The sequence below is a fragment of the Camelus ferus genome, chromosome 16 (genome assembly GCF_009834535.1).
Source record: "Camelus ferus isolate YT-003-E chromosome 16, BCGSAC_Cfer_1.0, whole genome shotgun sequence".
Lineage (NCBI taxonomy): Eukaryota > Metazoa > Chordata > Mammalia > Artiodactyla > Camelidae > Camelus > Camelus ferus.
In genome coordinates, this window is record NC_045711.1 from 41,058,491 (window position 1) to 41,083,196 (window position 24,706).

At 43.2% G+C, this 24,706-nt stretch overlaps 2 protein-coding genes and 1 long non-coding RNA gene across 8 annotated transcripts in view; 2 read left to right on the forward strand and 1 right to left on the reverse strand.

Moving 5' to 3' along the window:
* LOC116656806 overlaps positions 1-10,240 on the reverse strand; it is a 29,123-nt gene extending 18,883 nt beyond the window's left edge. For 2 of the 3 annotated variants that reach the window (XR_004311786.1, XR_004311788.1), the window contains exons 1-2: positions 10,106-10,240; positions 9,508-9,637 (exon numbers count right to left, since the gene is read on the reverse strand). This is a non-coding gene — a long non-coding RNA (uncharacterized LOC116656806). Of the gene's footprint in view, positions 1-2,912; positions 3,128-9,507; positions 9,638-10,105 lie in introns of those variants that run through there. The other variant, XR_004311787.1, reaches the window with a different exon arrangement.
* RSKR (ribosomal protein S6 kinase related) lies at positions 116-4,693 on the forward strand. The gene is made up of 12 exons (XM_006185038.3): positions 116-436; positions 816-1,064; positions 1,162-1,245; positions 1,372-1,440; positions 1,806-1,875; positions 2,109-2,213; positions 2,398-2,438; positions 2,679-2,706; positions 2,817-2,906; positions 2,994-3,082; positions 3,208-3,318; positions 3,750-4,693. Exons 1-12 carry the CDS (start codon positions 380-382, stop codon positions 3,972-3,974), a joined length of 1,218 nt encoding a protein of 405 aa, XP_006185100.2. The 5' UTR covers positions 116-379; the 3' UTR covers positions 3,975-4,693.
* SPAG5 (sperm associated antigen 5) lies at positions 10,182-24,435 on the forward strand. 4 transcript variants are annotated; one of them, XM_032457596.1, is made up of 24 exons: positions 10,182-10,296; positions 10,874-11,002; positions 13,201-14,288; positions 14,392-14,566; positions 17,988-18,062; positions 18,319-18,411; positions 18,504-18,638; positions 18,852-18,971; positions 19,092-19,184; positions 19,286-19,399; positions 19,765-19,858; positions 20,029-20,176; positions 20,256-20,358; positions 20,539-20,672; positions 20,884-21,022; positions 21,879-21,990; positions 22,158-22,244; positions 22,506-22,626; positions 22,741-22,852; positions 23,240-23,320; positions 23,482-23,637; positions 23,718-23,792; positions 23,920-24,000; positions 24,240-24,435. In XM_032457596.1, the coding sequence occupies exons 1-24, from the start codon at positions 10,255-10,257 to the stop codon at positions 24,309-24,311; spliced, it is 3,579 nt and encodes a 1,192-aa protein (XP_032313487.1). In that variant the 5' UTR covers positions 10,182-10,254; the 3' UTR covers positions 24,312-24,435. The 4 variants fall into 4 exon arrangements, with proteins under 4 accessions (XP_032313487.1, XP_006184991.1, XP_032313488.1 ...); XM_006184929.2 differs by lacking the exon at positions 10,182-10,296 and adding an exon at positions 10,440-10,604 and having other exon boundaries at positions 24,240-24,434; XM_032457597.1 differs by lacking the exons at positions 10,182-10,296; positions 10,874-11,002 and adding an exon at positions 10,440-10,604.
* Positions 24,436-24,706: the final 271 nt, after the last annotated feature.

The following is a 24,706-nucleotide window of genomic DNA, read 5'->3' on the forward strand; positions in this document are numbered from 1 at the left end:
CATGGTTTCAACCTGTATCCTTCCCTCCCCATCAACCCAAGATACACCTTCTAGCTGCAACTCTAATGAGGGTGGCCTCTTCCCTCCTGCCCAAAGCTCTATCACAGATACCTCCCAGTTCTGATGTAACACTGGTCCCATGCTGATAACAGCTCATGAGACCAGTGCACATTTTAGTCCTGGCTCTAAGCCTATTCTTAACTAGGGGGCATAGAATTTGGAGATAAGGATGAAGTTTGGCTGCCTTATTTGCATCTCTAGTCATGAACTGCAAAGAAAATGCAGGGCTCATGTGTAATGCAGCATGGGGTGGGGGAGGGAGGAACTGCTTATGTAACTGGGACAGCAGATTTAGCAGGAGAGGAGGCAGAGGCTGGGGATGGGAGCAGTGAGCTGTCGGCAGGGGCAACATGTCCAGATGGCTGCTCCTCGTAAGGTAGGCTATGGGGTCTGGCAGCCTGTTTAGGGGAGGTGAATGAGGCATGGGCTTGAGGCCAGGGAACTGACTGGTGATGTTAGGTGTCCATTGTATGGGTGGGGCGGGGAGGTTTTACCATGAAAGTATCCCAGCCTTATAATGAGAGGTACAGGCTGAATCTCTGATGGGGAAAATGTCTAAATACTGCTTTCCTAGAGGATTTTAATTAGGTCCAAGAAACCTAGGTAGGCCTTGGCCCAAAGCAAGGGTAGTGACACTTTTGCCTGGGGCTTAAAAATACATCTCTAGGGTTGGGATTTGAAGGAGTGCCTGCTAAGATAGGCAGAACTTGTAATGCCTCAGGGGCAGAAGCTTTAGTGGCTCCCTTGGTTCTCAGCAGGGTGGCAACAACCGGGGCCCCTGGGTCCGAGGCTGGAGGAGCCTCTGGTCAGGCATGGGGACAACCAGATCAGGTCTGGATGAGCTGTGGGGACTTCGGGGACATCAGTGCCTGCACCAGGAATCTCTGGAGCCAGCCCCACTGCTAGTAGAGAAGCCTCTGCCTGAATGGCCAGTGCCTCAGTTCATCAACCTCTTTCTGCCGGAGTTTCCCATTAGGCCCCTTAGGGGGCATCAGCAACTGAAGGTAGGTCAATGGAATCCCTGGAAAGAGTCTCAGTCTTGGGGAGAAATCTAGAAACAACCAGAGTCTCAGTTGCCCTGTTCTCCATTTCTCTGTACAGATTTTAGGCCTTGTGGCTAAAGGCTCCTTTGGAACTGTCCTCAAGGTGCTAGACTGTGGCCAGAAAGCAGTATTTGCAGTGAAGGTAGGGACCTAGGTACAATTTCACATTATTTTCTGGTCCCTGCCTCCAATCTTGATTCCAGAAAGGTTGGGAGGAATTCAATAGTACTATTTCCTTCTAGGGGTCATCACGCCTCTCATTTTATAGGTGGTGCCCAAGGTAAAGGTCCTACAGAGGGACATCCTGAGGCAGTGTAAAGAGGAGGTTAGCATCCAGGTATGCACAGAACCCTGGAAGAGATCCTATGAAGGACTAAACCATAGGTGGAGAAAGCACCTTTCTTGTCCAACTGTCTTGTTCTTCCTGGTTCTGATCCCTCCCTGTGCTTCAACCAGAGCAGATCCCAGGAAAAGAAGCTATCAGCAGAGTAATTCTGGGTCCTGCCAGGGAAATCTCTCCAGCATGTCCCAGTGTGTTCTATAGTACTGATTACCAGGCAGGCATGCCCAACTATTTAGTTCACCTGAAGTGAGAGATGGAAGCATCAGTTTCCTTTCTGCACAACTAGGTAAATCCTGACTTGTTGGTTGCCTTGATCCTCAGTGACCCTGTTCCTAACTTCCTGTCTTCTTCATTCATAGCGAAAGATCAACCATCCTTTCATACACAGTTTGGGGGACAGCTGGCAGGGAAAACGGCACCTCTTCATTAGTGAGTGACTGGCTTCTCTCCTCATTCCCAGGGGTCCTTCTACTGTACTCCGCACCTGAGATTACCCATCCCTTTGGTCTGTTCTGCCTTTGCTCTGTTCCCCTTCTCATAGTACTTTCTCCCAGACGGAAGAGAGAATAGTAGGTGGCATCAGTTTGGGCAGGAGGCATACAATGCCTTGAGCCCAGGCCTAGTAGCCTCTAAATACTGCCTAGACTTCTGGTGCTTTGCAGTGTGCAGCTACTGCAGCACAGACCTGCACTCCCTGTGGTCCACTGTTGGCTGCTTTGCTGAGGCTTCCATCCGCCTCTTTGCTGCTGAGCTGGTCCTGGTGCTGTGTAAGTGAAACAGAAGTGGTAATGGAAGTAAGGGAAGAATTAAGGGGGGAGGGAAGCAGAGAGAGGAGAACTGATACTAACTTTAGACATCAAAGAACAGGGATAAGAATGGGGTGGGAGCTACCAGGGAAACTGAAAAGGACAGGGGAGCTTCAGCACACACCATGCTTGCTGTCATCCACAGGTTATCTCCATGACTTGGGCATCATCCATCGAGATGTGAAGGTAGTTAAATACTTTTTCTTTTTGTCTGAGGAGGGATTTCAGTAAGAAGTTGCAACAGGTCCAAGAAATCTGCTGAGAACAGTTGACCTTGGGGCCTTCATGGATGTTGAGGAATTTGGACAAGGGCCCTCCAAGTATAGTTGAATGCTGAGTAAAGTGTCTTCAGCTGGGAGGTGTACAGGATGAAAGAGGGTTGAAAGGAAGAGGATGAATAATAACTTCTCACCTGTGATTTTTCAGATGGAGAATATCCTTCTGGATGAGCGAGGTAAGTCCTTTTCTTTTCCTAGTCCCAGAATGAGAGGTACCTCAGACTGGGATTAAGTCATGGCTGAAGAGACATGGAATAGAGTGGTGCTGACGCCTTATTTTTCACAGGCCATCTGAAATTGACAGACTTCGGTCTGTCCCGCCACCTGCCCCAGGGAGCCCGAGCGTATACTATCTGTGGCACTCTTCAGTACATGGGTGAGAGAGAGGCTGAAGCTGATGGGTAAGCATTGGGGAGGAGGATAGTCAACAGATATCAATGACAAGTATTTTTCAAATCTGTAGCCCCAGAGGTCCTGAGTGGAGGGCCTTATAACCATGCTGCTGATTGGTGGTCCCTGGGTATCTTGCTTTTCTCTCTGGCAACTGGAAAGGTGAGAGAATGGTAGTGATGTTTGGCAGAGAAGAGAGGAGTTGCCCTGTGGTGGGAAGAAGGAAGACCTTAGGAAATCTTGCCTTATTCTTACAAAGCAATGACACCCTCCCATCCTTAACTCAGTTCCCAGTGCCCGCAGAGAGAGATCATGTGGCCATGTTGGCAAGTGTGACCCACTATGACTCTGAGATCCCAGCTTCTCTTAACCAGGGGCTTTCACTCCTGCTCCATGAGGTAAGGGTGAGCTCTACTTTCCTTCTTGACTACAAACTGTTCACTTTTTTCCTTATCATTGAAGTGATATTTCCTCATTTCTCTGATTAATTATTGGTGGTGGGAGGCGGTGGCAGGGGGAGCTTCAACTTGATCAAGTACTAACCTCACTACTTGCCCTCTAAGCAGCACTTCAAATTTTATTCGTCCTCCAAAGCTCCTCCCCATCAACAGGCCAATTCTGAGAGAGTGGGCCACAGCTCCTTTATATCCTACCTTTGCCCCCAAATTAGCCTGTTTCTCCCACTTTTACACATTCTCTACTCTTTGGGGTTCTTCTCCCTGCCCTCCACAGATCCATGAACTTGTAATTTCTTTCTCCTTTTCCAGCTTCTCTGTTCAGTCCTTTTCCTATCCCAGTCCCTCATCCTTCATGCTTTATTTTCCTTCAGCTCTTATGCCAGAATCCCCTCCACCGTCTACGTTATTTGCATCACTTCCAGGTCCACCCTTTCTTTCGGGGTGTGGCCTTTGACCCAGAGCTCCTACAGAAGCATCCAGTGAACTTTGTCATGGAAACACAAGCTACCCAGCCCAGTCCATCATCGGAGTCTATGTTCTTCAAGGACTTTGACTGTAACCTGGAGTCCTACCTGGTCCACCTCAGCCTTGCTTGAGCTCCTCTACTGTAGATGGGGGCCATCTAGGAACCTGAGGACCTCTTCCAGTGTCAACTCAGTATGACCACCTAGATAATCCAGTTTGTTTTTACTTTGTAGCCTCTTATCATTCTGTTAATGTAGGTGCTGGACCAGAGTTCAGATCTTGGGCATTCTGCTATTGGCAGCTATGGTGTCCTAGTCCTTACCCCATCATACAGCCCATCTCTCAATTTAACATCTCAGATCACAATGTTGACCTTTTCCATTGTTTCATTTCTCCAGTGCTTATACCCTGAAGCTTTTAGCCAGAAGCTTATTCCACTTTTCCCTCTCCTTGTTTCTCTGCCATGTTTCCTTTTGTGAGCAAAAATAACACTTCATGGGTTCCCAAGGTGCTATTTATGTGTTGAATAGTCCTGTCAGAAGCAGTATGAATGTTTTTCAGAGGTCTCAAAAGCTAGCATTTCAATCCCTAAATATGCAGGTAAAACATATGATCTAGGGGCTCAAAGGCAGTCTAATTTTTAAAAATTTAAAAAGTAAGTCTGATAGCCTACTGTGAGGAAGAGAATAAGAAATGAAACATGGGTGGGTTAAATGTCCCCTCTAGGGGTAATTAACATAGCTATCCACTTTTTCCCCAAAACAAAACCTCTTTGAAAGACATAAGGATTCTTTTTTAAAAGATTTATTTATTTTATTAATTTTGGGTGGGGGGAGGAGGTAGTTAGGTTATTTTATTTTATTTTATTTTATTTTATTTTGTTTTGTTTTATTTTATTTATTTATTTATTTATTTATTTATTTATTTATTTATTTATTTATTTATTTATTTAATTTCAATCCCCAGGAGGGATTGAACCTAGGACCTTGTGCATGCTAAGCATGTGCTCTACCACTTGAACTATACCCTCCCCTCTGAGATAAGGATTCTTAAACTGATCATTTTCCTAGATGGCCCAGGATTCAGTTTGTGATGGGCAAGCCAAGGGGGTTATGACATCAACCTTGAGATTTAAGGTTAAAGATGTAACTCAGGAATCTTTTCCTTTAGTAAGGGAAATTATCTTGACCTTAAATTTGTATAGATTTCTGGCCTTTATGACTTCTTTTCATTTTTCTTAAACTAACTTCTGAAAAGCTTCATTTTCATTATTTTTTAGTTATATCTGATCTCTCTTTCCAGACCAAAGAGTCTGGGAAGTACTCTGTGTAGTATTTATAGTCATTTTGTCGCTGGATTAAGCCAGATTTTTCCCTGTACATAGCTGGCATTTTATTGGCCTCTGCAGAACTGCTTTTTCTGGATTGCACTTTGGCAATCCATATGAAAATCCCTATGAAATTTAATTGTTGTAGATACCGTAAAGGGTTGTTTATCATTATAATTCATAACTCATAATGTTCTATTTAGGATAGTTGGGAGAATTTCCTTTGAACTCAGTTATGCTTTTCCTGAATTGCTGTTTGATTTTTATCTTCAAGACACTATATATTCAACTGACTCTATTTTTCTTTCCATACTGATGCTAGACCACTTAGAGCCCAGTTTGTGGCCCACCTTCAGAAAGTGTTGAGGACCTCATGTTATGTGTTTTGTATGCCAGCCACGTTCTTGGTTCCATCTTCCTTTTCTACGTTTACTTTCCTCATTCTCATTTTTCTGTTTTAATCTTTTTTTAAAAAATTTTATTAGATTATCTGCATCTTTGTAAGCCTTTTAGAATGAGGTTAGGGTATAAATAAATAAAAGAATGTATCCTTAATCCTTTTGATTATCTCATTTGTTTCTCTTTAGATACTTTTTTAGCTTTATTATATATTTTAAAAGTTTTAATAACCAGAACTGCACGTTGGATAAAGACTCTGAATACTAAGAATAGGAATTAATGGCTTCTAAAATAGTAGTTAAGAGTATTAGATTGGAATTTAGGAGACCTGGTGCCTTGCTTGATCCACCAATAAATATCTCAGTGTCTTTATACAAGTCATTTTAACTCTGGATTTTAGTTTCAACTAATGTATAAATGAGGGGATTATAACCACTGGTTCTTAATTGTGGGGGATGAGTTTCAGATTTCTGTGATGTTGTTTCAAAGGGCAGATGCAGATGATTTTATGACACTATGTGTTTGGCCCAATGTTAATGTTTAGGTGACCCAACATTATATAGCCTCTCTGATCACAGCAGCATATTGGGTTAAGTTCTTTAGGACATGGTTAACATAATGTCACTAGGGTCCCTTTCCTAGGTCATGTTAGATAGCTTAGAGACTGTGATCATGTAAGTGTAGTTTGAATCATTTCTTATCATATGAGGACATTTTTTAACATACTCTCTTCAATCAGTGGTGCATTACAGCAGTGATTCTCAGAGTAGAATGGAGGTAGTGATAGAAAATCAAAGTTTCAGAAAATATAACTTGAAACAGCACTGCTTCCACTCCTCGCCCTACCCCTAGTTTTGATATGCTTATCCCTGGAAGGCAGTCTTTCCTGCCACCCTCCATCCTCATTCAGAATCACTGACCTTTAAATATGATACTTTCTACTTATTCACATGAAATTCAGTTTGAAAAAAATTTTTATATACAACCTGAAATGATCTTTTAATAGTCCTATATTTTGATTTTTCACTACCTAGAAGAAATCAGATATACCTTTAAGTATGGATATTTTATTCTACTCCCTTCTGTCTTTTCTAAGAATTTAAGGTTAGTCTTAACACCAGTTCTCATATTCTTCTTTTGAGAAAAGTGTCCTTATAGTTCTACTCAGTGTTTTTTATGCCTAACCTAAGTTATTTTATCATATATTGATCTGTTCATTTGTTCACTTGTTCATTGATTTAATAAACTGGTAACCTCAATTTCTTGATTTACTTCTTTAAATAGTCTTCAATGTAAAAATCTTGTCTAAGCTTAAAAATTTTTTTAATTAAATAAAAGCATATTCACTGTGTTATTGGCCCCTGTAATGGGCTGAATTGTGCTGCCTCCCTATTCATATATTGAAATCCTAATCCCCAGTACTTCAGAATGTGACTGTATTTGGAGATAGGGTCTTTACAGGCATAATTAAGTTAAAATAAGGTCTTATGGGTGGGCCCTAATCCTATATGACTGGTGTCCTTATAAAGAAGAGGAAATTAGGAAACAGACAAACACACAGGGAAAACCATGTGAACATATAGGGAGAAGACAGCCAACTACAAGCCAGTGAAAGAGGTCTCAGAAGAAACCAACCCTGCGGACACCTCGATATCAGACTTCTAGCCTCCAGAATTGTGAGAAAATATATTTCTGTTGTTTAAGCCACCCAGTCTGTGGTACTTTGTTGTAACAGCCCAAGCAAACTATGGAGAATTGTGATAAGATTAATCAGGAATGACTATTTTACTTACAAAAAAGCATGCTACCTTCTTCCGTATAGGTTGGTTTTGTTTATATTATGAGACATCATTATTTCAGATTTCATTGGCCTCTCCATGAGTTTTACTGGTTTATGGAGCCCCACTGATTAGCAGCTGTCATACTGCCTCCTTTGTTCAGTACCTCATCATACACAGTAGCAGGGCTAATAATTCCAGTTTTATCCTTGAGTTCACTCAGAATTGCCTAGTGGATACTTAGAGGTGCTGTCTGGGCTATGTAATTGTATTTTTGCAAATTAAATACTCTCTAATCCTAAAATTTAAAAACTACATTGTTTCTAAAAGTTGGACTCTAACTTCACATCATATACAAAACTTAATTTTAGCTACATCTAGCAATTAAATGTGATCATCAAAACAATAAAAATCTTAGAACATCTGGGAGACTAGGCCTACAAACAGATGGAGGAGATAACTTAAACCAGGACAGAAAATGAAAACACTATAAAAGAAAAAAACATATTTACATAAAAAACTTGATGAATGAATCAACAGGATAAGAAATCCAGATGTTCTGAAAGGAAAGAAATATCTTGACCATGTAAAAGTTTTATCTTTGTGTGGCCAAAGATATCATTAATAAAGTCAAAGGACAAAAAATAGATCTAAAGAAAAATATTTGCAATGTGATGACAATGTCTGTAACACAGAACTCTTACAAATTAGAAAAGAAAAATAAACTTTTTTAAAGAAGGGCAAGGAAGATGAAGTAATGAATCAATTAATTAGATCTGTAATAGTGTTAAGCTCAGAAGGCTCTGTATAAGATACTGAGTGGGGGAAAAAATGCAGAAAGTGTAAGAAATGATGCCATTTCTGTAGAGGACTCAATGCTTTCTTCGTGTGTGTGTGTGTGTGTGTGTGTGTGTGTGTGTGTGAAAGAGAGAGACAGAAAGAGGGAAACAATGTGAAAAAGAAAACCTGGAAGGGAGAGAGGAATAATGCAAGTGTAAAGAAAAGGGGAAAAAAAGGCACTAGGCCTCAACCCCATAGACCCCAGTTTGCACATCAATTAATTTGGGGGAAAAAATAAAAACAAAACGTGTGTATATGTGTGTGCACACATATATGTTTTTATAAATGTATACACACTATTGTTTATCTCAAGTGGGTATAATGGATGGAGGAGGCTTTGCCTTTAATATGTCTTTGCATTGTTTCATTTGCTACAAGCATCTATTTTTTATCATTTGAAAAACACCAAATTAAAAAAAATCATACAAAACAACACCAACAAATTAATTCTGCTTATGTTGCCTATTTACAATAGTATTTTCCCTTCCTCTACCTCTCCACATACCTCCTAATTTGCTGCTGGAAGCAACATATCCCTTTGGCTACTCACCTGACATCTGACATACCAACTGCAACAAGGACTAACCATTCATTCCAAGTCACACTTTCTATAATAAGCTTTCACTACTGGCACTTAAAGAGTTTTCTGTCTTGGTTTTTCTGCCCCTTCACCCTTACTTTATTTGCTGGCTCTTTTGGGTTGACTAGAAGTACATATACCTTGGGATTCCCTCTGCTGAGTCTTGGGGAATCCCAGGCTCAAGTTTGTGTTCTTATGTTGTTTTTCTCCCAGTTTTCCATTCAAACTACTGTTATCTTTACCGCCTTTAGGCTGGGGCCATTATGTTTTTAGAGTGGTGGTGTCCAATAGAAATAATATAAGTCTCATAAATAATTTAAAATTTGCTAGTAGTCACATTAAAAATTAGGTAGAAAGATGAAATTAATTTTAATGTAATTTAACCTGATCTATCTAAAATGTTTCAACATGTAATCAATATTTAAAAATAAGATATTTTACATCCTTTTTTTTCATACAAAGTCATCGAAATTCAGTTTGTATTTTACACCTATAACACATCTCAATTTGGACTAGCCACATTTGAAGTGCTCAATAGCCACATGTGGCTAGTGGCTACGGTACTGGACAACACAGTTCTAGAGGAGCCCCTCCCCTGAGAGCCTTGTAGTTAATAATACAGTTTTTCCTGTTTGGCTTATTGCCTTTTCCAAATTCATTAAGACCTCAGAGTGTAAATAAGGTGCTGGGAGTGTTAAAAGGAACATAATTTATCATAAACTATAACTCTGAATACTTACCTTTAGGCTGTTTCCCAAAATCAGCCCCATCTACAGTAGCTAATTTCCCGCACTCAGGGGATTCAAGCGACAGTAGAATCGTTAGTATGTTGTTAGTGTGGGTTGCTCTCTTGACTCGACCATTTGCTACCTGTGGGGCATTGGGCAAAAGACATTATTTGTGACTCAGTTCCTTCGTCTGTAAAATGGGGATATTTACGGTACCTACTTCATAGGCCCTTGTGGGGATTAAAGGAAGTTAACGTATAAAAGGCTTTTGAGGATAGCTAAAGTGGTAGAGCTCATGCTTAGTCTGGGTTCAATCCCCAGTAACTCCGTTAAAAATAAGTATATAAAACCTAGTTACCCACCCCAATAAACCGAAACAAACAAAAAGGATTAAACCCTTTTGGCAGAGTGCCAGGTGCCTAATAAGTGCTCAATGCTTGTGAGCTATTACTGTTAAACTTGTAGCCGGTTCTGAGGGAAGTCCCAAGAAAACACCGGAAATCCTGAAAAGGCTAAATTACAGCGCAGTTTGAGAACCACACCTCAGGCCAACGCAGACTCAGGACCTACGCGCGGGCCAACCGGCCTACGTGAAAAACGTCCCACTCACCTTCCCTTCTAGACCTCAGGCCGGCTCCTTGGTCAGGGCTGAGTTAACTGGTTTTCCTCAGGGAAACATGAGGAGAGACTTCCTAAGGCCAGCCGGCGGAGGCAGCTTTCCCGATAGAGTGTTAGGGTGGCCTACTGGAAGCACTAGGGATGGACTCCTCGACTGTCCAGCTACCTGGAGCCCTCGCCGAGGTGAGGCAGGAATACCCGCCGCCTTGGGCCTGGGGTGCGTCCCTCCTGCCGCCCGCGTAGGTGGTGGGGGAATCAGCCGCCAGCGAGCGCACCTTGGCCGGGGCGGGGCCAACGCAGGCCCCGCCCCGCGCCCGCTGGACGCACTGAGGCCTCACAGCCAATCGGGAAGCGCGGAGCAGGTTCAAATAAAGACGGCGGGTGAGCATGGCGTCACCTCTAGGGTCCGGGAGGTGATCGCCTAGCGTTATGCGTTGAAGATGTGGCGGGTGAAAAAACTAAATCTTAGCCTGTCGCCTTCGCCCCAACCGGTGAGTGGGAGGGCCTCATGGAGAGAGAGAGCGAGCGAGCTGTGCTGGGGTTTCGGGGCCGAGGCGCTGGCAGTGCCGAGCGTGGTGGAAAGTTGGGTCCAGCCTGGGGCGGGGGGTGGGGGGCGTGTGGAGTCTTTCTGGTCCTGATGTTCGGAGGACTGGGGTTGGAGCCTACTCTGCTTATTGCTAGTGAGCTTCTTAGGGAGGGAGGAGAGCTTCTTAGGGCAGGCTGGCAGAGCTCAGGCTTTATCACATTTTCTCTTTCTTAGGGAAAACCAGCTATGAGAACACCTCTCCGAGAACTTATCCTGCAGCCTGGTGCCCTCACCAGCTCTGGAAAAGGGCCCCCTATTGGGGGATCCTCGCCAACCCCACCACTGTGCAAACTGGGGTTGCAGGTGAGATTCGCCTGCCCAGCTAGCTTCTCGACTGGGCTCTTTGCCGAGGCCAAGAGCTCAGAGGAACAGAGTGCCAGGGCTTGAACGTAATTAATAACGGTAATGAAGTTTTCTACCTCGGTGACATCCATTTACAGCTATTCAGGCCAACAGAGAGATGCCCTGGGGTGGTTAGAAGAAATCCACTGAGAACCGGCACCTCTATTTAGCTGTGAGTTTTTATCACCTCCTCCCTACTTCAGTCTATCAAAGTGATAGAAGTACTATCACTTTGACTAGTGGTCTCCCTCTAATAGGGATTCACTTATGGAGAAGTCAGCTGCAAGAATGAGAGGTAGTCAAAACTCCTCAGGGGTCAAGTTGCACCACTGGAAGGCAGGTCACTTGGGCCACCATAGTTTAGTTCCCCTTTTAGAATTGCCCTCACTGAGTTGTACTTTTGTGAAAGGTCTTGAGAGAAATGAGGATTGACTATACATTTCTCTGCATGCTGCTTTTCTCATTAGTAATGTGGTTTAAATTCTTCCATGTCAACTGGCGTAGAAATAATTCATAAGATACTATAGTATGCATGAATCATAATTTATTCATAAATGGTCATTTATTTTTCCACTTTTTTTGCTTCTACAAACAATGCTAACATAAATATCTTTGTACTGATACTTTTATTTCAATGAGATACATTTTTAGGAGTTGGATTATTGGTTTGAAGAAAAGATATTTTTAATTTTAATAAATTTTGCCAGATCACTATCTAAAATAGCTATTAGAATTCATATTTTCTCCAGCATTATATGAGGATATCCATTTCCCCACATCACCTCATGTAAGTCTAATTTTTTCTTTTTTTCTTTCTTTTTTTTTTTTTTTTTTGGTAAATAATTGGTCTTTTTAGCTAAAGCTTCTGAAATAGTTTTGTTTTCCTGATAGTTCAGAAATTTTATTGTTTCTTGTCAATCCTGCTTGGAACTTGGTGAGACATTTCATTATGCAAACTCAGCTCTTTCTTTACCTTAGAGAAATTTTCTTCTAATACTTGTTAATCAGTGCCTCACCTGTACCTGTTCTCTTTTCTCCTGGAACTTCTTTTATTCACATGTTAGGTTTGCTGGATTTAGCTTCCAATTCTTTTAGCTTTTCTCTCAGATTTACATTTCTTTTTATTTTTGTTTTTAAGATATTTCTCCCACTTGATTGTCCAGGCCAGTAATTCCAGTCTCAACTCTGATCATCCTCTTTCAATTCATATTACTGAAATTTTTTGTTTAAAAATTATATTTATTATTTCCAGAACATCTTTGTGTATATGAGTTGTACTCAGATCTTCTTACATATTCATATAGTTTTTGGTTCAAATAGTCATGTGTTTCTTCCATCAGCTGTGTTTTGGTAGGGTCTACCTTTCCTAACTATCTTAGGTTTGTCCTTTCTCTGGCTACTAGGTCCACTTAAGTACATTCCTATTTTCCTTCATGTTCATTGAGTCTCAGGACTAGCAACCCTACATGTGGTAGAGAGTGCAGTGGTCTTTGTCCCTGTGAACCAGCAGCAGGGAGCTTGTCAGTCCCTTATCTGGGCACACCAGGAAGAGGTCTTTCTGATCTTCATTATCCTCTGCTAAAAAGGCTAGAACTCTTCAAATCCCAAGAGTTGAATGGCTTCAAGCCATGTGTTCAGGACACCCTCAGCTTTCGGGGCTAAGGAGACTAACTAGGTCACTGGCACAGGTTGATGCTGCCCTTTCTCCCTAGGGTCCATGGATCTCTGTGGGCCAAGTGCTCTCTAACTCTAGTCCCCAGTTTCTCATCTGCTCCAAAAGGAAGAAAATCTTATACCAACTCTAGATTTTGACAGAACTTGACCCAGGGACCCTTCCTACCTAGTCCCATAGAAGTGAATTTGAGTTAGGATTGGAGAAGAGTGGGGTCACTTTCAAGCTACCATCTCCCCATGGTATGGATAGATTATCTTAGCCTTGTTTATACTGTGACCTGTTCACTTGGAAGGACCCCAAAGGGCTTCCCAGCTTTTGTACTAGGTCTCTGTAGTAAGTAGCAAGTCTTAGCCAACTTTTTACCTAAGCAAAGGTAATGAGAACTCTTTCCTTTTTTGAGTTCAGACAGTATCCTGCACCCATAATTGTACTTTGAGAACCAGAATTGACTGTCTTAGTCCACTACTTTTGTTTCTGTTTGCAGGAAGACAGCAACAACTTATCTCCACTGGATTTTGTCAATGCTAAGAAGATAGACTCCTCTTCAGAACAGTTCAGCCATTCCTCAAAGTGGCTTGAAGCTTGTCAACATGAATCAGATGAGCAGCCCCTAAATCTGATGCCCCAAACCAACTCTACTCCCAAAACATCTGAGGAAGCTGTAGACCCACTGGATGACAATGTGGATAAAACCATGGTCCTTGTGCCGTCTCCAGGGGGGCAGCAGCAAGACATTATACTTGAGGCCCATTTAGATGCCGTGGCAGAGACAAACAGCTTCTCTCTAGATGGGCCCTTGAGGCCAGGAGACCTGCTGAGAAAGGAGGTGGCACCCTGCAAGGAAGACAACTTTTCAGAAATTGTTCCTGCTATGAGTGAGAAACCTATATTTCAGGATCCTCCATCTCATCTCTTAGAGTACCCACCAAATCCCTGTTCTGAGCAACAGCTACACTGCTCCAAGGAAAGCCTGAAGGACAGTAGAACTGAGGCTGTACCTGAGGACGTAGTCCCTTCTGAAAGTAATGCTTTCTTGCCTTCTATGCTCTGGCTTTCCCCTTCAACTGCCTTAGCAACAGATTTTCCTGTCAGTCTTGTGGACCCAGAGGAGGAATTTGTAGAGCACAGAGCTGTAGAGGAGAGAGAAATGAGCTTTCCCACACTCCCCGAGGAGGCTGAATTGGGAGATCAAGCACCTATCTCAAATATGGAAGATATTCCATCCACATGCCTGACCCCAAATCCAGGAGAAATGGAATCTCAGGCAGCTTCAGGGCCTGCCATGGAAGATGCTGGTAGGATTCCCATCTCTGATACAGGGCCTTGGATGTCCCCCCTGGCCTGGCTGGAAAAGGGTGTAAATACCTCTGTCATGCTGGAAAATCTCCGCCAGAGCTTATCGCTTCCCTCTGCATTTCGGGATGCTGCGATTGGTACTACCCCTTTCTCTGCTTGCTCAGTGGGGACTTGGTTTACTCCCCCAACACAACAGGAAAAGAGTACAAACACATCCCAGACAGGCTTGGTGGGCACCAAGGACAGTACTTCTGAGACAGAGCACCTCCTGTGGGGGTAAGTGTCCCTGTATCTTTGTGCTCCAGGGCTTCATTCACCTTGACCTGCCTCTCCCATCCCTTTCCTTTCTTCTTCTCATGTTCTTCTCTTCCTGCTGCAGCCGTCCTCCGGATCTGACTGCCCTGTCTCGACATGACCTGGAAGATAACCTGCTGAACTCTCTTATCATTCTGGAGATTCTCTCCTGCCAGCTGCGGGACTGGAAGAGCCAGCTGACTAGCCCTTGCCCAGAAGTTCAGGACAGCAGCGCACAGACTGACACCCCTCCCAGTGGGGTAAGAAGTTTCCTCCCAAAGTGTGGAGGATCCCAGTGAACCCTCTTAGAATATATATTAAAGTTAAGGGTCTGGAAAATCCCTTAGAGCTGTGGGTACTCACTGTACCCCTGGGGTACATCAAAACTTTCCAAGGAATGCAAGCAAGGAAAGTTTTAGAGGAATCAGTTTCTAGATCTTTGTCTTCCAAATGCACTCTTTACTAATTTTCTTCTTTCCTACTTCCCTTTTCTCAGTTGCCCTTGCCCACTTTACTGAGTTTACTAAAAAAGGAGCATATTTCTACCTGTCCTGAATCTTACGTTGTGAAGGGATAGCATTCAAAGGACAAGAGAAAATATTTGTACACATGCTGAGAAAGCAATTGACTGCAATGATTTTGTAACATGGCATTTTTGCATGCTTTCAACAAAATTGAAGGAGTTGACTTTAATTATGTCAGTGGATCATTAAAATTTTTTGATGGAGTTCACTACAAGATTTTTGGCATATATCTCCAAAGGAGCACCTAGAATTGGGTGGCATGCCTTCTTTCATTCCTACTTATTACCATTATTTATGTGAAGAAGTTTTCTCACAAAATTTTACATCTATAAAAATGGACAATAGGCATAGAATTGTTGCTGAACCATGTCTTACTGTAGGAATTATAGTAATCCACAGACACATGAACTAGTAAGTGGAGGGAAGCTCCATCCATTTCATTAATAGGTGATTCCCAATAAAATTTTACTGAGTATTTTTATGATTTTATTAAAAATTATATTATTACAGTGATTAGTATACAACTGATGGAAATATTTCTTCATTCAAAAGAAAATTTTTTACTTAATGTCTTATGGTCAGGGAAACTTAAAAAGAATTTTAATTTAAATTTAGATGAACTTTTAAAAATTTCTATTCTTTTTTTTCTGATTTTTTTATTGAAGTATAGTTGATGTACAATGTTATATAAGCTACAGATGTACAGAACAGTGATTTATAATTTTTAAAGGTTATAGTCCATTTATAGTTATTATAAAATATTGGCTGTATTCTCCGTGTTGTACAATATATCCTTGTTGTAGAGATATTAATTAATAATAGACTTTAAAATGTAAAAATATATTACATTAGGCTAAAATTCTGAGAGGATTAAAATTAGAGGTTCAAAGGGAAACGGGGACGGTATAAAATTTCTGACTGTTAAAGAAGAGCTTGTTCATGTAATTTTTAAAGGTATCAAATAGTCTTCAGTCATTATGGTATATGTCATATTTATACCATTGGGTATATTTATACCATTGTGTATATTTATGAGTGATTTAACAGTTCTATTTCAAACTATCAATATTTATAATATGGTGGAAATTATGGCCTTTGTAACAATTTAAACTTAAGGATACTCACTCTTTCAAAATTACTGTAGGAGATATGAGAGGGAACCAGTTTAAAGACTTTTTCTAGAGGACTCTAGCTTTGATGACACAGGCCAAGGAAGTAAGGGAACGTGTCAGGAAGGAATTGAGAGCCTGAGTGTTCTGGCTGTTGAGGTAATAGGTGGCTGCTACTAAGAAGAGATGGTCTCCCAAAACCCAAGACCTCCTTTGGATTGAAAATATCCTCAAAATAATGACTTTACCTTTTGCCAAAATCCTGGAAGCCATAGGCTCATCATTCTTCTGGCTGCTCAGTTTCTTTCCTGTGTTATCTTATTTTTGTATCCTTTCCTCTTGTCCTTGACTTTTTCACCATCCCTGTGTTGGCCTTATATCCTCTTTCCTTGAAGCTTGCCAAATCCTTTTGGAGACCACTGAAGCAGAACCAAAGAGAGGAAATGACAGAACCTTCAGCCATTCCCCATCACAGAGCCAGGTCCTTGCTGCTTGGCTGCCTCATTCACACTAATCTCATCACCTGCCTGACTGCCCAGCTCTGAGCAGTATGTGTGCCCTGTCCAGGGCTCAGGGGGCACTCTTTGCACAACACAGCAGGAACTGATGACTGCTTTGCTGAGGAAAGGAGCAGTGAACTCCAAGAGATCTGCCCCCTTAAATCCAGACTGCCGCAACATCATGACTCAGCACTGCTGCTCCAGCGCTAGGCTTTTTCATAGATGATGGCTGCCTTGCAGCAGTAAGAAAAGCTTCCCACTTTTCTCTCAGAACTTCAGAGTCTTTCTGTGGTTCTGCAGCCTTTTAGATTATACTTATCTATGCTACATATCACACTAAGCTTTCATCTGACCCAAGATAATGAACAGACTGTTAGAGAGTAAAGTAATAAAAATGAGTAAGAAATGTTAGAGAACGTTACCATTATTGGTAACCAGAGAAATGCAAATTGCAACAATAAGATGCTATTTTCTTCTGACAAAATAGGAAAGAATGAAATAGATAATGGTGATAAGCATTGTCCTATTGTCAGTAGGGTATAAATTGGTTCAATCTTTTTTGAAGGCATTATAGGACCCTTAAAGCAGTCCAGACTTTTTGACCCAGTAACTCCACTTCTAGGGATGTATCCTAAGGGAAAAAAAATTCTGTATAAAGATAACTTTTTTTAAATAATGAAAAAAAAAATGGTGCACCCATAAGATGGGATATTCTACAGTCATTTAAAAGTAGATTTATGAAGAGTTTTTAAAAAGATGGAAAAACAAGTTTAATGTAAGTTCATGATTTTTAAAGAAAGGAAATCCGAATTCACATAATCGCTGGGAGGCTTTGGTGTAAGGTAAAATATAAGCAGAAGTTAAAAATGGGTGGTTCTCCACTTTGATAGTTCCCCCTAAAGCACATGGCTGCTCCAATAAGGAGAGTGAATATAAACTCAGGGCTAAATAACATTAGTATAATAAAATTGAGTAATAAAAGCAGGACCTCAAATTTATTTATATATTATAATCTCAATTATGGTTTTTCTTAAGCATTACTCTTTCATCAAATCTAAGACATTATCACTATTAAGATGCATACTCATTTAAAATATAAAAAGATAATCATCTTAGAATTTACTGAATATGGTCATTTCTTTCTAAATCAGTAGTCTACAACTTTTTTTTCCCCCGACTCTTGAGTAAAGTAACATACTCATCAATTAATAGCAAATCCCAATAGCAAGGAAATCTGGTGTGGAAGTGTATTAAAATATTTTAGGGTGGGTGCTATAATGTTGGTTAAAAACTACTGCTTCTAGGTGGTGAAATTATTAATGATTTCTTTTTCTATTTTATTCACTTTTCTATTTGTAAAACTTTAAAATAAGTATGCATTATCCTTATAATCAGAAAAAAAATGTTGCTTTAAAAAGGAATTTTTTTTACCTATCTCTGGATTTTTTTTCTGACTTGGCTTCTGTGTCTCAGTGAGTGGGAGGGGGAGTGAGCTGCTGGTAGTGCATGTAGCCTATGCAAAAGGAACAATTCTCTTTCTCCGGCTAGGTGAGTAAGAAACCCCAGCATCTTCAGGAGCGCCAGGAGATTGGACAGGCTCTGCAACAGGCCAGGAGTGTCATGGTAAGTGTTGATTGACCTTATACCATTGCTAGGTCTCCTGGGAAGATCAAGAATGGAGACTCGAGGGTGGTTAGCAGATGGTGGTACTCAGCTGTGGCAGTTGGGAGAAGCAGAAGTGAGATTTCCTTTTGTTAAGAACATCTCTTCCTTATTGGAAGCTTGAAGTTGGGGTGCATGGCTTTCCTCCCCAGGGTCCCTACTTACTTCCGGCTTAATGACTTTATCTGATCTAGCCCAACCATCTTTCCCTCTACAGCAGTCATGTGTGCTGGTCTCTAAAGAGCTGATATCCTTGCTTCACCTATCTCTGTTACACTTAGATGAAGATAGAACTACTCTGAGTCAGGAGGTAAGCAGCATGATGAAGAAAGAGGCCTCTGTTGGGACTGAAGTTCAGCCAAATAAAGGAACCAGACACAGCATCTGATTCTTATCTTGTAGTCTCTGCATGCAGAAACCTTGGTCTCCTGCTGTTTTGATGTGTTGAAGAAGTTGAGGGCAAGGCTCCAGAGTCTCCAAGCAGAAAGGGAGGAGGCAAAGTGCAGGGAGGAAATGGCTCTCAGAGGCAAGGATGCGGTAAGATGTCAGTCTTTCATTCCTAGATGTGAGAGGTTTCTTCCCAAGGGTTCCTATGGGAATACAAATTGACTTGAGACATAGATGGGTGGCTGAAGAACTGCCTGCCCTGGGGAATAATGACCTAAACTCCCGATGTGATGGATAGTTGTGTCTTTTTGTGTTGTTTCCTTCCTCTGCCAAGGATGTCCTCACAACCTCTTCTCTAAACAGGCAGAGACAGTGTTAGAGGCTTTCTGTGCACACGCCAGCCAGCGCATCAGCCATTTGGAACAGGACCTGGCATCCATGGGGGAATTCAGAGGCCTTTTGAAGGAGACCCAGACCCAACTGGTAACTGAGAGCATTTTCCCTCCTGAGATACATGCTGATACATGGGGAGGATGGTCACATACCCCCTCTTCCCTGTATCCAGCGGGAAGGGCCCCTCCATCAGCAATCCTTCTTGTGTAGGTGGGGCTTCATACTGAGCAAGAAGAATTGGCTCAGCAGACAGTGAGTCTTACTTCAGCCTTGCAACAGGACTGGGTGTCCATGCAACTGGATGTGAGTATTTGGGGCCATTATACTACTCCTGAAATCATAGCCAGTCCCGTTAGGAGCCTGTCTCAAGTGTGCTTTACTGACCTATTTGCTTTCCCTATTAGTATGTAACATGGACAGCTTTGCTGAGCCGGGTTCAACAACTCACAGAGAAATTCACAGCCAAGAGCCGGCAGATCCTGCAGGAACGTGATGCTGCAATTGAGGGAAAGCAGCAGGTACAAACCAGAAGTGGATACTGCTTAGGCCTGGTTTCCTCCTTGTCTTCAGAAGGCCTTTCTGATGCGTGGTATCATTAGCCTCTTCCCCTGGACCTGTCTTCTTTCCACCTGTGTTTTTTGAGACCATCTAGTCCCTTTGCTGTAACACAGCCTTGGACCCAGTTGTTTCCTTTGCCCTTCAGCACCTTTTCAGCTACTTTCCTCCTGTTTCTACCTTTTCCTGAGGATCAGCCTTATTTGCTGCAGTGTTGTTACCCCAGAACAAGGTGGTTTACTGTCCTGTTCAGAAAGAGAATCTGGACTAAGTCTTGGGACTCTTGATTCAAGAAGAAATGTGGGAGGAAAATGTCTTTTTTCTCTAGGTTTCCAGAGAGCTAGAACAAGTCTCTTCACGTTTAAAAGACTGCAAAGGCCAAATAGAACAACTAGAGTTGGAAAACAGTCGCCTGGCAACAGGTGTGTGTGTGTGTGTGCATGTGTGCATGTATGCAAGCATGTATACCTTGATAAGACTGAGGTTTGGCAGTAGAGCAAGAAGGTGCTCTAGAGCACTTGTTTTGGAGCAGAAGTGTGGGGAGGTTTGGGCCTGGTGACCACGTGGTGTCATTAGGATGCTTTTGGTCTAGATCTCCAGGCTCAGCTGCAGATTCTGGCCAGCATGGAGAATCAGCTAAAAGACCTACAGAGTCAGCATGCCCTTTGTACCCAGGACCTGGCCATGAAGGATGAGTTGCTCTGCCAGCTTACCCAGAGCAGTGAGGAGCGGGCTGCTCAGTGAGTTCCTCTCAGGTTATTGTGGCAGTAGGCGCCCAGGATGTAGGACCAGTGGGATCTAACACGACGTTTCTGGCAGATGGCAAAAGGAAGAGATGGCCCTAAAACACATGCAGGCAGAGCTGCAGCAACAACAGGCTGTCCTGGCCAAGGAAGCGCAGGACCTGAAGGAGACCCTGGAGGTAAGGAAGATGGCTTGCAGCAAGGGATCTGGCAGGAGTGTGACTCTTTTCTGATGGTATTGAAGTGAAGTTTGAGACTGTGGACTGGAAAACATTCTGTTCCCAAGACTCTAAAATCTTCCCACTTAGACGCATCCCACCCCCCACTCCCCATCCTCCTTCCTTCTCCTGTCTCCCCAGTTTGCAGAACAAGAGAATCAGGTTGCTCACCTGGAGCTGGGCCAAGTTGAGTGTCAGTTGAAAAGCACTTTGGAAGTGCTTCGGGAGCGCAGCCTGCAGTGTGAGGACCTCAAGGACACTGTGGAGAACCTAAAGTAAGATCTCTACCTTTCTGTGCTTCCCCCTTAGTGCTTATTTTTCTGAGGGCCACTTCTAGAAGCTAAAGTCTTCAAGAAGGGAATTGTGAAAGGGTCCGAGAGCCTCTTGTTTCCTTCTTTGAATGTAACTCTGAGTTGGGATTTGGAGAGATGTACAGAGAAGGTCATCTGGTCTTTGGCTGTCTTTTCTGTTCCTTCCTTATCTCAGGGCTAAACTGGCCAGCACCATAGTAGAGAAGCAGCAGCAGGACCTGAAGAAGACACACCAGTATTCCCAAGAGCTGGGGGTGCTGACTAAGCAACTGCATAGTCTGATTCTCTTCCTACAGACAAAACTAAAGGAGGAGGTAGGATCTGGGGCTTCCATCTCTTCCCTTCCAGTTGTATCTTTGAATAAAGACGGTTTTATCTCTTCCTTCCCAGTCTATATACCTTTTATTTCCTTTTCTCGTCTTACTGCATTAGCTAGAACTTTCCCTACAATGTTGAAAAGGATAGAATCCAATTGAGAGAGACAGACTGAAGGGTCATCCATGTAGAAGTGGATGTTTTTATGAAGCTCCCGAGGTGGGACCACTTGAGGTATGGATTAGTGTAAAAGGGGCTAAGGATGAACCAAAAGGAATTAAAGAAAGACCTGTGGCTAGAGAGAAGAAATAACCAGAAAGATATGAGTCCTACCTCTGGAGAGAGAGCCATGTCCCAGATGCTAAGAAAATGAAGTTTCTAAAACAACATGGTCATCGGTCATCAAATAGGTCAGGTAAAATAAGAGCTGAAAAGTGTCCATTGCATTTGAAAGTAAGGGTGCCATTAGTTTACCAAATAATGAAAACTTTGGTGGAATGATGGAGCAGAAACCTGAGTGTAGTGGGCCAGGGAATCAATAGATGGTGAGAATTTTAGGCAAGAAATGTAGGGTTTTTTTCTTTGTTTGTTTGTTTGTTTTTTTTTTTTTTAAATTGAAGAGAAAGAGAAGCTAAAAGGGTATTTAAGGTAAGAAGAAGGTTTTTTTTTTTTTTTTTTAATTGCTGTTTTAGTGGAAGAGAATTAAGTTCAGGGAAAGGAGCTAATGGAGATGTTGAGGATAGAGAAGAGGTAATAGAGCAGCATTCTAGACGAGATGGCTGGTGAGTACCTGGAAGTTCAGGGAAATCACTAACCCTGAAAAGAAGCTGACCTTTTTTTCTTCTTTGCCCTTAGGCTGAACCAGAGACCCTCCCGATAAGCATAGCCTGTACTCCTTCCCAGGAACACCCTCTGCTCACCGACAGTGCCTTCCTGGGCAGCATCTTGACAGCAGTGGCAGATGAAGGTTAAAGGCCCTGGAATTGAGGGGTGGGAAAGTTGTGACCCTGCTCCTGATATCTGCAGTTGTTGAAGATGCCCACCAACAGACCTATGTCTCCCTGGTTTCTGTTATGATGGATCCTTTACTGGGTTATCAGAGGAGCCCTCAATCATGGTTGGTTTTTGTTTTAGAGCCAGAATCAGCTCCTGCACCCTTGCTTGGAAGTGACAAGAGTGCTTTCACCAGAGTAGCATCAACGGTTTCCCTTCAGCCTACAGGTTAGGATGGGCTCCAGGGATCCTGCCTCATTTCTAGATCTGGTAGTGATGATAAAGACTAAAGCAGTGAGAGGCGCTTTGCTCTAAAAACCTCAATTCTACCTGGGCTCATTTCATTCCTGCCTTTTGGGATCTGTAATATTCTGGACGGTCAAATCTGGTGGGTGGGGAACATGGATAAGAGTTGTGGAAGTGATGGCTACATACTCCTTCCTTTTAGAGCTAAAGGGCTCTACCTCTATCTAGTACTTTCTCTTTTAGAAACCCCAGGCATTGAGAAGAGCCTGGAAGAAATGAGTACTAAGACTCTGGAGCTCCAGAGCCTGTGTTCCCTGCTGCAAGAGTCCAGAGAAGAAGCTGTCAGGACTCTGCAGCGGAAGATGTGAGTGGAGGGCAGTCTTGTGAGGGGGGCGGGTCAGGTGAGCAGCCCCTTATGTCAAGGGCCCAGCCAGCCCTCAGGGGCAGAGGAATAATGCTAAATTCTTCCCTCCCCTAGTTGTGATCTGCAGGCTCGGCTGCAGGCCCAGGAAGAACAGCATCAGGAAGCCCAGAAGGCAAAGGAGGCGGACATAGAGAAGCTGAACCAGGCCTTGTGCTTGCGCTACAAGGTGAAGGAGGGGCCTGGAAGTGAGGCGATGAAGAACTGGGGCAGCTATGCAGGCCCACTGGGAGCCGTTGTCTCTCCAGGAATCTGGGTGGTGGGGATTTTCCAACCATTGCCCTAGTTTTGTTCTTTCTGGGGTCAGACATTTCACATGTTAGGGAATCAGCTACAGGCTGATCCATCTCCCCGGCTGACCTAGAAGTCAGGAACTCCCGCAGAACTCTCAACACTGAAATGTGCCAGGCCTGACATAGCCCTAGCGGAAGAACTGGGTGTCATCAAGTGGTATCCCTTGGGCAGAGCATTGGTCAGACACTAAATCCTGTCTTCTGGCAAGGGCTGCAAAGAAACCAGCTTTCCTGCTGCCTTCTTACCTCCCTTTCCCTCACAGAATGAAAAGGAGCTCCAGGAAGTGATACAGCAGCAGAACGAGAAGATCCTAGAGCAGATAGACAAGAGTGGCGAGCTCATAGTATGTGCATCATGATGCCTGGCATTTGCCTTCTATGTCACTAGTAGCCAGAATCCCAGATGTGGGAATTGGGTCCTCTGGTCTACCCTTATTCAGCACATGGGATAAGGATAGAGAGGACCTCTGAGGGCTGCTGGATACCTCTCCATTCTCATCCCCAGAGCCTTAGAGAAGAGGTGACCCAGCTCACCCGCTCACTTCGGCGTGCTGAGACAGAGACTAAGGTGCTTCAAGAGACACTGGCAGGCCAGCTGAACCCTGACTGTCAGCCCATGGCGACTAACTGGATCCAGGAGAAAGTGTGGCTCTCCCAGGAGGTGACTCAGAGTTAACAGAAGAGCTGGGCAGCTAGAGGGAACCCCACGCTATGCCCCTACTGATCTGGACATATCTATAGGTGGACAAGCTGAGGGTAATGTTCCTGGAGATGAAAAATGAGAAGGCAAAACTGATGGTCAAGTTCCAGAGCCATGTAAGAATTTCCATGCCATTCCAGGGCCATTTCCCGTCACCACTAGCAAGTGCCCTGCCATATTTTCCTTCCCCCACAAGCTATGTTCTTTTAAGCATAGCACTTACGCACCCTATTTGCTTCTTAGAGAAACATCCTGGAAGAGAATCTGCGGCGCTCTGACAAAGAGTTAAAGAAACTAGATGACATTGTTCAGCATATTTATGAGGTAAAGGGGAGGGAAGGAGTTGATGCAACTAAGGCACTTGGTATAGGCCTGGCCCCAGAGGTACTGATGAGCATAGCTCTGGTTCCCAGCCTGTGCTGACAGCTGGCCCTGACTCACTGTTGCAGGCTTCTCTGTGGCTTCCATTTTCTCCCCTCTAACTCAGTGGGTGCTTCTAAGGGCTGGGAGCCTTGGGCCTTCGGCCTGTGACCCTGAGCTGCCTTTTCTGTATCTCTCCCCAGACTCTGCTGTCCATCCCAGAGGTCGTGAGGGGTTGCAAGGAGCTACAGGGATTGCTGGAATTTCTGAGCTAAGAAACTGAAGGCTGGAATCTGTGTCACCGATTTTACCTGCAGTACTCCTTTACCCCAACACCAGACCAATTGGCATAGAGCCAGCTATGTTTAATGCTATTTAAATAAAGTATATTTCATGTATTTCTTCAAGCTCACTGTATCTTATTTCATGGATGGGTGGTAGGTGAATGAAGTCTGGAGAGAGGCAGCTTGGCCCTTCTGCCTGGTTACTCCACACACACCCCTCCCACTGCATCCAGAGCCAAAGCCAGCTGCCTCACCGCCACCTTTTCTTGCTTCCCCAAATACTCGGCACTGGACTGCTTGTTCCCTGGCTCACAGCCTAGTGGGGAACAGACAAGGCTTCATTCTCTTACCTTCTCCATCCCCCTTCGGGGTAGGCCCTGGTGAAT